This window comes from Neomonachus schauinslandi, chromosome 5 (assembly GCF_002201575.2).
Source record: "Neomonachus schauinslandi chromosome 5, ASM220157v2, whole genome shotgun sequence".
In the NCBI taxonomy this organism is placed as follows: Eukaryota; Metazoa; Chordata; class Mammalia; order Carnivora; family Phocidae; genus Neomonachus; species Neomonachus schauinslandi.
The window spans coordinates 14681667-14697476 of NC_058407.1; the positions used below are offsets into that span (position 1 = coordinate 14681667).

Consider the following 15810-nt stretch of genomic DNA (forward strand, 5'->3'; position numbering starts at 1 on the left):
TCCAATGAGTTAGGCAATATCATTCCCATTTTGCAGATCCAAGAACTAAGTTTTGAAGAGGTTAAATATCCAGCCCCAGATTAGAGGGTAAGTTTAACTCCAACATCCACGTTCTTTCCAGTACCCGTCAGTGTGTGGGGAGATAATGAGGCCAGGAGACGGGGAGGGGAAGACAGAGCACACGCATTCCCCCTCAACCACCCCCCACACACACTCCAGCTTAAAGTGAGATGGAGATAAAGCCCCAGTAGTGACCTGGGCAGTTCTCGGACTGCTGGAGGTGCCCCGGGTCTGTGAGTGGATGGCCAGGTGTTACGACTCTGCTGGGGAACAAAAGCCATTTGGTGAAAATGTACCCATTCATTCCACTTCACATCCCTTGGGTTGGCAAAATTTAAGTCTTTCAGCCTCAGGTGTCCGGAGCTCTTTCCCTGCCTGTGAGAGCATAAGTCAGTACAACCACTTTGGAGAGCAAATTTGGCAATATCTGGCAAAACTGAGAAGAGCGTTGCCCGGCCACAGCAATTCCACTCCTGTGCACATGCCCCTGTGCACCTGCAGGGGAAATGAGTTCAAGATCTTCACTAGTATCATTTATCATTGGAAAAAATAGAAATCACCTAAATGTGCATCAGCAGGAAGTGGACAAATGGTAATGTGTTCATATAATTGAATACTATACAGCTGTAAAAATGAATCCAAGCTGTATAGAGGAGCCCGCATGAATCTCACAAATGTAATGTGCTAAAAAAGATCGTCAAGAATAGATTCTTTTGATACCACTTACATAAAGTTTAAAAATGTGGAGTGCATATTGTTTGAGAATCATATGTAATAGTTAAAATATGAATAAATGCGAGGCAATAATAAACACAGAATTCATATCATGATGATTACCTCTGGGTGGGAGGGAAGGGAGTGTGGTAAGAAAGTGTATCAGGGGGGCGCCTGGGTGGCTCAGTCGTTAAGCTTCTGCCTTCAGCTCAGTTCATGATCCCAGGGTCCTAGAATCGAGCCCCGCATCAGGCTCCTCGCTCTGCAGGAGGCCTGTTTCTCCCTCTCCCACTCCCCCTGCTTGTGTTCCCGCTCTCACTGTATCTATCTCTGTCAAATGAATAAATAAAATCTTTAAAAAAAAAAAAGAAAGTGTATCAGGGACTTCGTCTATGGGGGTAGTGGTTATTTCTTAAGTGGGGTGCTGTCCATGATAATGCTCTTTAGGTATTTTTTCATATGTGAAATATTTTGTAATAACTATTAAACGGACAAGTAATCGCCACCAGGAAGATGCTTACCACAGAACAGTAAGTGGAAAGAGCAGGAAACAAAAGTGGATATTCAGTGTACTCCCAATGTAGAAAAAATAAAAAGAAAAAATTGTAGATTTAAAAAAAAAGACCAGCAGATAATACACCAAAACTGTTAAAAATCTGAGAGTGATCTTTATTGTCTTCTGTATAATAACAACATAGCACTTTATTACATTTTCCAAAATTTTATATAGTGAGTACATATTACTTTTGAAATAAAATATTGCCCTTTTTTTTTAAAAGATGCATTTGTTCTCTCTAAGCACCAAGATGTAATAAATTTCAGCCTGGGGGGGCCTGGGTGGCTCAGTAAGTTGAGCATCTGACTCTTGGTTTTGGCTCTGGTCATGATCTCGTGGGTCATGGGATTGAGCCCCATGTCAGGCTCTGCACTCAGCCCAGCATCTGCTCAAAGATTCTCTCCCTCTGCCCCTCCCTCCACTTGTGCGCTCGTGCTCGCTCTCCCTGTCTCTCTCAGATAAATAAATCTTTAAAAAAAAATTTAGCTTGAATAAGGGGGACATTTTTTTATTCCGCATTTACTGCAGGAAGCCCTGAGCTAGATCTTAGGGAAAACCTTTTCAGGCTTAGGGTCTGACAGGCCCACGTTCACGTCCCAATTCCACCCCCTCCCAGCACCTGCCTTGAGTCTCAGTGTTCCTATCTGTGAAATGGTGATGACAAACCTTCCCTGCTTGCCTCATGGAGCCACTGAGTGGGTAAACAATGAGATGAGGCCCATCGAATGGCTCCGTGACCCACTGCAGAGCCTTCCAAAGCACCTACAGCAGCACCTCCGTGTCAGACTAGACTCTGGGCACCAAGAGAGAAGAGCCGGGTTCTTCCTCTTAAAAGGCAGCCAGAGGGTCAGGACAGACAGCACTGTCAGGAGACAATCCAGGACCGAGTGATGAGGACCAGGACAGACAGCACAGAGAGTAGGACATGGCCAGGCTGATCCAAGTAGGGGGGCCAGGCTGAGCCAAGTAGGGGGACTAGGATGTCACTACTAAATAACTAGAAGGGATAACCTTTATCCTCAAGCACCTCCAAAAAGACTTGCAGACACCAAGCAAACACATCTCAAACAACATATGAACAGAATGAGGGAGGAAATGCATAGCCTAGGTTTGGACCTGGTGCCCTCACTTCCTAGCTGAGTGACCATGCGCATACTGCACCTAATCTTTTGAGCGCCCTCTCCTCTTCCATTATAAGGAGAGGCATGCATGCCTCCTAGGTCTTGCTAAGAGGAATGGTTGAATGAAGCACAGACTCCATCATCAGACACTTTCTCTGGGTCAGGCAGTGTTCTGGGAGCTGAGGATGCTACAGGGAACCAGCGGGACAAGTCGTGTGGCTCTCGAAGGGAGATGATACCGGGCAGTCTCTCAAAACAGTGCCCAACACGGTGCACCCGATGCATGTTTGTGTCCGTGGTGGCATGACCACTATTATTAAGAAACCTCATAGGGTGGCCTGGAGAGGGCTTGGGGGAGGGGTTAACGTAAGGCAGAGCCATAATGGGAATCACGAAGCTGCCGTTCATTGAGTACTCAGAACGTAAAGACTTCACATATAATAATTTGTTTGATCCTCACAGCAACCCTATGGGATGGATACTCATCACCCCCATGTTACAGATGAGCAAACTGAGCCACAGATCCATGTAGAACTTGCCTGAGGTTGCACAAGTGGGGAAGCCAGGATCCGAAACCAGTCGCTTTGCTCCTCCCTGCCGTCTCTCGGTGGGTGCCCCAGGCAGACTGCTTTTAAGAGCTCAGGGCTTCTTTTGGAAGCCCAGATTGCTGGCATTTTGGGTGTTCAAGCTGCAGCAGGATGACCATCTGTCAAAGCGTTCTTGTGGGGATTCCGGGTAATATCAGATGACTGAATATTTCTACAGAAAAGGCGGTGCCCAGAGTCTCTCAGTGGCACTGCTCTGGGATGCTAACGAGTGATTTCCTCTTGTCTCTTACAGCTCACAGCGCCACACTTCCCCATGGTGGTCAAGCTGGGACACGCCCACGCTGGAATGGGAAAGGTATGAGAAGCAGCTCTTATACTGGCCTTCATACCCACGCAGCCTCCCCAGACTACCTGTTCCCCTCTCCCTCTGTCCCCCTCCAGCCCCATCTTGGCTCAGGATGCACCCTGTCCTCCCCCCATCCCTCCTCTGAGCTCCCATAGCATGGAGCATCTCTCCAGCTCGGTCTATACCCAATGAACCCTGCCAGGAGTTGCTAGCTAATTGTTTCCTATGATTGTGGATTCGGAGCAATGAATGTAAAGCATTTTATAGATGCTGATTCTTTTGTTCCCATCCTCATTTCCACGGCTGCTCTCTAAGCTCCTGTCTTACCCATCTCCCCGCCACGTGCAGGGCCAGGACCTAGAAGGAGGCGAATACATATGGTTCCGTGGAGATGCCCCTGGAGTCAGTTAGCTTCTGCAAGAGTAAATCATATATTTTTCACAGGCACAGCTGACATATTTGTCATAATTGGTCAGATCTTTCAGTCGCAAGTGTAGAAACGCAACTCAAATCAGGAAGCAAAAGAGAATCCATTGGTTTGAGCCACCAGGAAGTCTGGGAGAGTTCTTGAAAGGTCTGGGCAGAGCTGGATCCAGGAGCCCAAGCAAAGCCATCAGACCTCAGTCTCCTGTATTTCTTGACCCTGTTTATCTCTGCCTGGTGTTTTCTTCAGATAGTCAAGATGGCTGTGGGTGGCCTACCCTGGTCCCCAAGCTCACTGCCGCAGAGGAAGAAAGACCGTGTCTCTTTCCAGCATCTCTGTGTAAATCCCATGGAGGCCTTGCTTAGGTTCCTGGGCCCACCTCCTAACCAGCACATGTGGAGATGGATGCAGCCCCAGTTGAACTGTGTGGATCAGGGTGCCCACAGGAAAGGGAGATTTACTCCTAAATAAGAGCGGTGGGAATGTGGGAAAGCGTGGGGGCCACCACAGGCCACCTCTCAAGTCTCTGGCTCAAATAAATAGAAACCGTGATCTGAGGAGGCCCAGCCCAGCCCAGCCATAAATAATCCTGCACCTGGCGCCTTTATTCTTCCCCACCCTATTATGCCTTCTGTGTCTTCTCTTCCCACCTAAACTCCATCCCCTTCAGGCAGCAAAGGGTGGAAAGGGCCAGACAGGTCAGGGCACGACCCACAGCTCTGACATTCGTGTGAACTTGAACAAGTTGCCATCTGACCTCTCTTGGCCTTTTCTGTTGAGTGGTGATGATTCTAACAACTGTCTTTAAAAGAAGTCCTCCCTCCCTCCCTTCCGTCTTCCTGGAAGGGCACACCGTGAGGGCAGGGGTCTTGCCTATTTGTCCACTGCCATATCCCTGGCCCAGTGGGGGCCCAGTGGCCCCTCAGCTCGTTGGGCAAGCAGATGGATGAGTGACTCCCTCTTTAGACACGTCCCTGTGTCTGTGCCCCACTGCCCCTCCTCCTGAGCCCCCCTGCACCTCTGCACCTGGGCTCCGGCCCCTCCACTCCGCTGAGGGGTTGCTTTAGTCCTCAGCGACCCTCTGCTGCTGAGTCAGCGGGCACTTTTCCGTCCGTAGGGGAGCTCCCCTCCCTGTATCTCTTAAAGCTGCTGGCCATCCCTTCTGCCTGAAACTCCTTCTCCAGTGGCCTTTGACTCATGCTCCCCTCCTGGCTCTCCTGTCTCCACCACTCCTTCACAGTCTCCTTCGCGTTGTTTTCTTGCTGCCCCATCTTTAACGTGTCTGTGCCAACAGCACACGCAACCTGAGCACTCATCTGCCCTCTCAGTTCCCACGGCCACCTGCACACCACCAACAGCCCCTGGGTCACATTTCCCATCCAGAGCCTCAGCTCTTATATCCGGTTCCCTCCTCTACATGCCCCCCTTGTCTCCCATGGAAACCTCAGACTCTAACCGTCCCAGACAGCCTGCTCCCCCTCCTCGCCCTCCTCCTCCGCCTCCTGTGGCTGGCTCTGCAGCAGGAACCACCAGTCCCTCCATTGTCTCAAAACAGAAATCTGGGTGCCCTGGGAGCCCTGGGAGTCCTCTCCTTCCTCCACGTGCAATAGGTCCTCAAGTCTTGTCACTTGCCTTTGTTAACGTTGCTCAAACCAGTCCCTTTCTTGCCGCCCACTGGCACCATCTTGGACAACTCTAGTAAAACTCAAGAGTTCCCAAGAATTAAATTCTGTTTCTCAAGCTTCAAATTATCCCCGACAGGGAATACTTAAAGAGACTGATGCAATGCTCGGGGGAGGGGGTGGTCTGAAACTCAGGCTCAAAAGGGACGCCCGAAGCATGGACAGGAGGACACATATCCAAGGATAAAAAGCGTCACTGGCCAGAATAAACTAGGGTTTGCAGAAATGCTGACATCAAGGGAAAAGGGGTCTTCTCCTTCAGTTTGGGATGAGAAAACTATCTGGAATGGCCTGGACATGCCGACTGAGCAGAGGATGTCATATTCATGTCTGAGAGGGAGAAAAACAAAATTGGTACCTTCTATGGTACTTCTACTTCTCTCAAGAAGGAAGATCGTCTTCCTGAGAACAGCAAAGGGAACCTTCCTAGGAGAAAACTGGTGAAGAGGTTGCCAATGGACTCAGTGTTGGTGGAAATCCACCTAGGTCCCTGCTGACCCATCGTCAATTATATTTCTCTCCTTTGTTTGTATATATTGATTAGTGCCTACTTGGTGCTGAGAATCAGAAGATAAATAAGACGCAGTTTCTGCTGTCAAGAACTCGGGGAGACAGGCACGTAAATAGGTATAATGTGTGTTGGGGGTCTGATAGGGTGTGCAGTAAGTACAGGGATTGAAGGAAAGAGCTTAATTATAGCTAGAGGATAGAAGGGTGGAAAGAAGCTCTGCATCTGAGGAACTGTACATGGTTTGCTGTGCCTGGAGGTAGAAGGAGTTCTAGCAAACAAGAAAGACCCAGAGACAAGAAAGATGGGCTGATACTGTCTTTTTTTTTTTTTTAAGATTTTATTTATTTATTTGACAGAGAGAGAGAGATCACAAGTAGGCAGACAGGCAGGCAGGCAGAGGGAGAGGGAGAAGCAGGCTCCCCGCTGAGCAGAGAGCCCGATGCGGGGCTCGATCCCAGGACCCTGGGATCATGACCTGAGCCAAAGGCAGATGCTGAACAACTGAGCCACCCAGGCGCCCCTGATACTGTCTTAACAAAGAATAGAGTCTGTCACAAGGCACAGAAGTCAAAATATATTGAGATGCTATGCAGTGTGGGTGGGGGCATTAAGGTAGGAGGTAATCATGGGGAGCACCATGGGTTCTTTAGAAATCAGTCAGTCTAGACCAACGGTTCTTATGGAGGGAGGGGAATTCTGCCTCCATGGGGCAATTTTGGTTGTCACAACTGGGGGGTGGGGCTGGTACTACTGACATCTGGCATCTACTGAGTGGAGACTAGGGATGCTGCTGGGAACAGCCCATGATGCCTAAGACAACCCCACAACAAAGAATTATATAGCCCAAAATGTCAATAGTGTCTAGGTTGAGAAACCCAGGACAAAACTAATTTCATTTCCTTTGTTGAAAGTTTTACCAGACCAGAAACCAGAGGAAGCAATGGTTATTACACAGTTCAACATGCTTCAAAGTCTGTTCCAAAGAATTATAATTATTCAGATGCTAAAGCCTATGTTGGTCAAATAGGTTTGGAAAATCCTTTAAAGTAAGTTTTTATTTTATTTTTTAATATATTTTTATTTAAATTCAATTAATTAACATATAGTGTATTATTAGTTTCAGAGGTAGAGTTCAGTGATTCATCAGTCTTATATAATACCCAGTGCCCATTACATCACATGGCCTCCTTAATATCCATCAGCCAGTTACCCCATCCACCCACCCCCCTCCCCTCCAGCAACCCTCAGTTTGTTTCCTATGATTAAGAATCTCTTATGGTTTGTCTCCCTCTCTGATTTCATCTTGTTTTATTTTTCCCTCCCTTCCCCTATGATCCTCTGTTCTGTTTCTTAAATTCCACATAGGAGTGAGATCATATGATAATTGTCTTTCTCTGATTGGCTTATTTCGCGTAGCATAATACCCTCTGGTTCCATCCACATCATTGAAATGGCAAGATTTCATTTTTTTCCTGATGGCTGAGTAGTATTCCATTGTATATATATACCACATCTTCTTTATCTGTTCATCTGTTGATGGACATGTGGGCTCTTTCCATAGTTTGGCTATTGTGGACATTGCTGCTATAAACATTGGGGTGCAGGTACCCCTTCAGATCACTACATTTGTATCTTTGGGGTAAATACCTTGTAGTGCAGTTGCTGGGTCATAGGGTAGCTCTATTTTCAACTTTTTGAGGAACCTCCATACTGTTTTCCAGAGTGGCTGCACCAGCTTGCATTCCTACCAACTGGAACTTAAGAGTCATAAATTTGCTTAGGATACACTGTTGGGGTAAAAGAACATGAAAGATGTGCTGAATTCCACAGACTTACCTAACTGCAGAAACCTTTGGCCATTTTTTTATTGTGTCCTTTTATTAATTTGTAAGAACTCTTTCCATATTAAGCACATTAAACCCTTGTCATACTTTGCAACTTTTTTTCTCCAGTTGACAGTTACATGTCCATTTCTTACTCAGTTTTTAAGCATTTTTAAAGGTGTTTTTTTTTTTTTTTTTTATGTAGTCAAATGTTTCCATCTTTGGGAGGCAGTGTGTTATAGTGGCTACAGGTGTTGATTTGAATCTAGCAAGTAAGTTATATAGCCTCCCCCACCTCAGTTTCTTCAAATGTACAACGCAGGTAATCATAGTAGCAACCTCATAAGTTGGTTATGAGGATTAGAAGACGTGATGCAGGTCAAGCACACAGCTCTGTGCCTGGAACATGGTGGGCATTCAATAAATATTAGCTGTCATGAGTATTAAGAATGTTCAGGGGTGCCCAGCTGGCTCAGACGATGGAGCGCACCACTCTTGATCTCAGGGTCTTGAGTTCGATTTCCACAATGGGTGTAGAAATTACTTTAAATAAATAATTAATTAATTAATTACTTTTTAAAAAAGAATGTTCAGACATGCTCTGGGGTCCTAAAATCCAAAACTGAAGTCAATAAAGGAGATATGACTAAACAGCATCATCTGTCAGAGACTCTATTCCATTTGGCTGTAATTTCAGTATGAGTCAGATGAGTAAGAAGTTGCCAAAGCCTCTAATCCATAAATATGCAAAAAATAGATGAAAATGGGCTCACCCTCATTAGTCATTAGGGAAATGCAAATTAAAACCTCAATGAGATGCCACTGTGTAACCACCAAAAGAGCTAAAATTAAAAAGTTGAGTAGTGCTAAGCATTGGCAAGGACATGGAAGAATTGGAACACACACACACAACTACTGAAAGTGTGAATCATTAAAACTGCTTTGGAAGACAGGTTGATGTTATCCACTGAGAAGTTACACAGAAGTTCTGTTAGGTATAGCCAGCCTAAATGCATGTGTGTGCTCACCAGTGTTTATAGCAGTTTGTTCATCATTGCCAAAACCCGGGCACAGCCCACGTACCCATTAATAATAGATTAGATAAATAAATTACAGTATACTCAGACAAGTGGTTGCTTCCAGCGATGAGAATGAATGAACTACAACTATATGTAACAATCTCACACACTTATTTCATTGAGTGAAATAAGTCACATACAAAAGAATGCCTAGTTGAATGGTTCCATTTATATAAAACTCAGAACCCAGGGAAACTAAACCATAACGTGAAATGGGATACGTATTTAGATGATAAAATGTTTAAGGAAAACAAGAACATTATTACCATAAAACAGTAGAGGTTGCCTTTGTGGAGGATGGAGGAGTGATCATGGGGAGGAGGCAGAAGTGAGCAAAGTTCTAGTTCTTGACTTGGATGGTGCTGATGTGGATGTTTGCTTTGTGATAGCTTGTTGGACTGTTGTTTTTGGACTATGCAATTCTCTGTATGTGTTATATTTCAAAGTAAAATAAGGCTTAAAAAATGTAATCCAGGACATGTTCATGGAGATCTGATATCCAGAATACAGTGAGAGTCCTGCAGTCTGTGGCCAGAAGATTGTTCTGGGTTCTGGGCTGTACATCCATTCTGGGTGTTTGAGAAAGCCATTGACAAATGAGTGTGTCCCGGGGAAGATTAACTGAGCAGTGAAGGGAAGATGCATCTGCTAGAGACAGCATCACCAGCCTCTGCAGAAACATGGAGAATTGTCATGAGTAGATGGATGGGACCAATTTGAAATAATATCTAGCAATCAAAGCTGGGACCAAAGTTAGGAGGAAATGAACAAATGTCAATGGCGAAAATTTCTAACAATCCGAGGGGAACATTAATGGAATAGATGGTCCTTTAGGGAAGAGGTTCTCATCAATGCAGAGTTGGACCAAAGATGAATACTTCCTGGGAAGTTTCAGGAGAATTTAGGCATTGCATGAGCTCTTTAGCCTGAGATGTTTGAAACCACTGAAATTGGGACAAATCTGTGTATATGTTTTTGGGGGGTGTGTGTGTGTTTATGTGCAGATATGGTACGAACTTTCTGGGTGGGAAGGAGTCCATAGCTTTTTTCAGCTTCTCACAGGGGTCTGTGACCCTTCCAAAGGTTAAGACACCCTGGAGACACTCCTCTATATCTTCCAATGATGAGAATCTGTGGTTATTTTCAATAGTACGAGCAGTCCACTGAAAGGAATGGCACAAGATCATGTTACTATCAGAGGATTAGAAGTCAAGTTCAAGGCCAACTGCCAGTATAACGAGGGGCGGGTAATGTTTATAGCATCTGGAATTGAGGTTTTGGAGTTTGGATCTAGATTGACCATTTCCTGGCTGTGTGTCCTTGGGGATGTTGTTTAATATTTCTGTGCCCCAATTTCCTCATCTCCAATATGGGGACAATATCGCCCTCCTGGGGCTGCAATCCAGATAGAATAAATCACTCAAGGCTTGGTAGGGTGCCTGATAAACACTCAGTGAATGGGAACTTTAAAAACCCACTACAAATATAAACTGTTATTCTTATTACTTAACCGCTTGTCTCAGCAACATCCCCAGGAGAGGCCAAATAACAAGTTAACTCTACCCTGGGAGGTGCCTTATCCTTATTTCATAGATTCACAGCCTCTCAGGGCTTGAGTCCTGGCACCTCATCTAGAAGATAAGAACGTGAGGCCCCAGAGAGGAGAAGTTCTTGCCCGAGGCCACACAGCGAGAGCATCCCGAATAACAGAGCAGGAAGGGAAAAAAAGAGCTTTGCGATTATCTGACTCCATCCCATACTTTCGAGATAAGAGCAGTAATAATAACAGTAATGTAATAACCATAATAATAATAAAAGCTAATGCTTAATAGAGTTTACTCTGCATGGGCACTGTTGTTTTTTGTTTTGTTTTATAAATTGGTTTTCTTTTTTTTTTTTAAGATTTTATTTATTTATTTGACAGAGGGACAGCGAGAGAGGGAACACAAGCAGGGGGAGGGGGAGAGGGAGAAGCAGGCTTCCTGCCGAGCAGGGATCCTGATGCGGGGCTCGATCCCAGCACCCTGGGATCATGACCTGAGCCGAAGGCAGTCGCCTAACCAACTGAACCACCCAGGAGCCCCAGCATGGGCACTGTTTTAAGTGCTTGAAATATATTCACTCATTGAGTGCAATCTTTATAACTCCCCTATGAGGTAGGTACAGTTGGTACCCCCACTTTACAGAGGAGGAAACTGAAGCACAGGGAGTAGGTGGTGGAGTTGGGGTCCAACCCTGGACAGCCTAGTTCCAGTGCCTGGGCTCACAGAGGCAAAGGACATTGACGTGGTCACAGGCTGACTGAGCCCAGACCTGGACATCCTAACACTTCCCCCGTGTGCACAGGGGTTGCTGTCCTGCTAAGCCTGGAATAGTGAGTGACAGGGTTCAGGTGTCCCTGCATCTGGTCTGGAGGGCCGAGGTGGCAGCTCCTCAACTCGACGTTTCCGGCAGCCCAGGCGTCTTGCACACCCCATTGGGCCAGGGCTGCGGCTGTCACCAGCTCTGAGCAACCTGGGCTCTCGTATCCTCTCTTGGACTGACTCACTGAGTGATCTTTTCCCAGCACCATCCGCTCTTTAAGTAGGAGTCCTGGCCCAAGAACACAGTAGTGGAGGAGGGAGGACGAGGAATGAGCAAATGGACAAATGGAACCCAGGGGAGCCATTAAGAAACCAGAAGGTTCCCCAGCACCTGGGAGACTGCCAGAGAGCTCAGCAGAAGCCAAGTTGGGTGAGAGCAGGGGAGGGGAGCCAGCCAGCAAGGTGTTCCAGGGGAGGGGCATTCAAGGTCTCTGCCAGACTATGAAAGAGGACAGGGGGGGACCCTCACCCACTCCACCACCCTCCCTCTCAAGTCCTCCCTCCCCCCACGTCCTCTCTCACCTAACCTGCCACTCCCTTGAGATCACCACCGGCCTCATGTATTCTCTGCTTCTCTTGAGCAAAATGGACCCTTAGCGGAGGATCTAGCAGTCCTTTACACCTTAGTGAAAATTTTAAGCACTGTGCTCTCCTTCTCAGAGCCTCTGGCCTGAGGTTGTCCTCTCTACAAGCACAGTATAAACCACCATTCTCATTATTCATGGATTCCGTATGTACAAATTCAACTACTCACTAAAATTTATTTGTAATCCCCAAATCACTTCTTCCGGCACTTTCGCATGCATTCACAGACATGTGCAAATCAGCCAGTAATGTGCGCGTTCCATGCTGAGGTCAAGCAAGGCAACGGTGCGCCTTCTTGTTTCAGCTCTCATACTGTAAACATTACTATGTCGAGCCACACTTACACCTTCTTGCACTTTCTCATGGTGATTTCATTGTTTAAAATGCCCCCACACACACACACACAAGTGTAGTGCTGAAGTACCGTCTAGTGCAAGAAGTCCTAAGTGCAAGAAGGCTGTGATGTTTCTTACAGGGAAAAAAAATATGTGTTAGATAAGCTTTGTTCAGGCATGAGTTATAGTGCTGTTGGCTACTAGTTAATGAATCAACAATATATATTCAATAAGATGGCTTGAAAGGGAAGCACACATACAACAGGTTATGTATTGATCAGTTGATGAAAATGTTTGTGACTGGAGGCTTCTAGGAACCCTGTATTTCCCTTAGGAGCAATGGTTCAGTATTCACTAAATCAGTATTGGCTGCAATGTTCTAGAAGATAACTATCGCAAATGAGGTTCAGCTCTGTGCACCTGTGTGTACATATGTACATACACAGCCATGTATTTGTACTTATGTGTGTCTATATCGCACACGCGTGGACACACACACATACACGTGTATTCTGTAGAGTCCTAAATGTCTCTTTCTTCCTTTGGATGCCAAAATGCCACGATTCTGAGCACAAACAGAAGCAAACTAAAACAGTCATTTTATGATTCTCTACCCTGGTGTTTGTCATACTGAAGGCAAAGCCACCTGGACCATCCACTCATTTTTCTTTAGGAGGGCTTCGGGCTTAGATCTCTAATGGTGGCACTTCCTCTGCCAATTCCCACATCCTCACATGGCTCTTGGTTGGCCTGGGTTCAGGAGACCTGGGTCCTTCCTGTCAGCCCCGCACCTCCAAGGCCAGCATATTGAACACATAATTTATTTAAACACGTAAGTGCCGTGTGTCAAATAGTCATGATTTTCCTCACCTGATCGCTCAGAAGAATAGTAAGTAGAAGTGTTAAAAGTAAGTGTGAGATGGGGAGGGAAGTGAAGGAGAATATGGGCTTTGAACTTAGACCTCCTTGGGTTCTCATCTTGACTCTGCCATTTGCCAGCATTGTGACCTTGAGAAAATTATTCAACTTCTTTGGGATCACTCAAAGCAAACTAGACGGGAGGATGAACTAGGAAGAGAGAGAGAGTATACAATTCTGAGCACCCATGAGCCAGGATACATACCTTCAATATCTCCTCTGATCCCAGCTTTGCAGAGGTTCTAAGAGCTGTTTTGCCCAAAGTCACTGGTAAATGCAGGAAGCAGGATTTGAATCAAGATCAGCAGGTCCTTCCGCCCTTTGCTGCAGGCTGCCTGGGACACTTGGGAACATGCTGGTGCAATCATCTCTTCCCTTGATAAGGCGACGTGCCAACTTCATTGGAGAGTTGATTTGTAAAGAATTTCACGGGGCTCCACCCAAAAAACATGTCAGTACCTTGGAGACCAGCACTGACCTTTCCATATGAACTGCTCTTGGCTGGTGGGCTGATCTCACCCCAGGCCCGAAGCCAAGACGGAGGACACTGCTGCAAGACAATGAGAAGGAGAAAAAGAAAACTCTCACTCCTGGCACTGGGTTTTAAAGACCGTGTACACTCCCATCCCCTACAAGACCCATTTTGTCAAGAGGGACAGAAGCCCAGGGACAGATTGATCTGGAAAGAATCAGTTACCTGCTTTTGTGTGCACTCGCCACACAACTCTTCCATGAAAAGCAGAATACTTTTGACCAGACATTGAAAAGCAGTAAGATTTCCTTTTTTTTTTTTCTCTTCTCTGTTTTCCTGGTGATATCTATTGACCCATCTTGGTATTGTATGTAACAAAGACCAGAGACGTCATCCCCTTAGGAGCCCCTCAGAAAGAGGAGGCTGCATGTGTCGCCTGTTGAGGTAGGGAATGCTCCGTATAGTTTACTGGCTCTGATTACTGGCTCCGTACTTTTCCCCCAACCTTAGACAGTCACATCCACAATGGAGGCCTCGTCAAGCTCCCGCCGTCCTTTAAGGTGGATAGTGTTCCCATGAAGCCCATTTTTCAGATGAGGCAAGCAGAGATCAAGGAGGCAAAATGATTTGCCCAAGGTTGCACACAGCATGCCGGGAAGGCTGCACACTCTTTCCACCGGTCCTGGCGCCCATGCCGAGGAGGGCCGCCTCCAGACAGGTCCACTGGGAGCACAGCCTGCATGTCCACGGAGGCCGTCCTCAGCCAAAATGTGCAGGTGCGGCCCCTTCTTACTGTCAGCAGGCAAGAGAAGCAATGTCCTGAAGCAGGCAGAGGCTGCCTGCCTCACTGAGGCTCCGGCACGGCGCAGCCTCCCTCCAAGCTTCCTGGAAGAGAAACCGGCCACATCTCTGCCTTCTTGGAAGTCAGTCCATTTAGGGGCTGCTGGCTCTGCTACTGACGGGTGGCAACAGCAGGGTTGTTTGTGAGGGAAAGCCAGGGAAGGAGCTCACCAGGGAGCTTACTACATTTTGAAGCATGTGCATGTGTGTATGCACATGTGTGTGCACGTGCTCGTGCATGTTGCTCGTGTGTGTGTGTGTGTGTGTGTGTGCATGCTTGGGGCAGGATGAGCAGATGTCTTAAATGGTTATCAGCAGTCTCGACTAAACCTCCGGACAAATGAGATGCTGTTGGCAGACCCCATTTTCTTGCCTCAACTCCTGGCCTCCAGTTCCCAGAAACCTCCACACCAATGCCCCATCCTCCAGGATCGAGGCCAGAAGATGCTAAGGAGGCAGTGTGGTGGGGCTGGGAATGATGTTCAGGCCTTCTTGTGTCATGACAAGAGGCTGTATTTAGAGGATTCAGCGGGGTCCATGGAGGAGGATGCTGGTAGTTAATGAAAAGGGCCAGGGGCCTCCAGCCACCCCAAGGGATAGGGGAACAGAAGCAAGAGCACCTATTGAGATGCTCTGGGTGATGGACCAAGTGCGTGTAGCCCTGAAGTCAGACAGGCCTGAGCTCCTCAACAGCCTTGCTGCTCAAAGCGGGCTCTGTGGAAGGACGGGCAGCCTCCGCAATCCCTTGGGAACCCCTGCAAAGCAGAACTCGGGCCTGTCCCCAGACCTGCTGAGTCAGATTCATCCTTGCAACAAGATGTTCAATGATCCACAGCTGCTCTGCACACCCAGAGGATGCCAACTCAGATGCCCACTGCATCCAGGCAGTCCCCGGAATGAGTCAGAGGCCAAGTGGGGAGCGTGAGGACCCAGAGAGGCCAGGCCAGCCTGTGTGGACATCCACAACTCAGCCCCAGCAGGACAAAGCCCTGAGACACCAATGCAGCCTGATCATCTGATTCTTTCACACAAAGCCAATTCTCTGGGTCTCTGATATGAACTCCCCTAATTTTAAAATATTGGCAACTAATTTTAAAATATTCAAAACACCATGTAGGCCAAATAAAACATGTCTTTTAGCCACTGAACACCCTTGGGGCACCAGTTGGGGGCCTCCAACTTCAGACTGTGAGTGTGGGCGTACCCTCTCTTTCTGGGGGGACACGGAGCCTCATGGTTAAGGCCACGAGGTATGCAGTAGACCCAGAAGTTCAAATCCCAGTTCAGCCACTTCTTAGTTATGTTATTTTGGTTGAACACTTAACTTGGAGTCTTTGTTTTCTTATCTGTCCAGTGGCCCTAATAGATCTCCCTAGTGGGTGTGGGGTTGCCCTGCTGACTGATTGAGATAAAGCACTTGTAAATACTTGTAG

General features: G+C 47.0%; 1 protein-coding gene across 2 annotated transcripts in view; it reads left to right on the plus strand.

Moving 5' to 3' along the window:
- SYN3 (synapsin III) overlaps positions 1 to 15810 on the plus strand; it is a 415136-nt gene that overhangs the window by 340944 nt on the left and 58382 nt on the right. For both annotated transcript variants that reach the window (XM_021687386.2, XM_021687385.2), the window contains one exon: positions 3292 to 3354. In XM_021687386.2, the coding sequence (XP_021543061.1) occupies positions 3292 to 3354 (63 nt within the window). The remainder of the gene's footprint in view (positions 1 to 3291; positions 3355 to 15810) is intronic.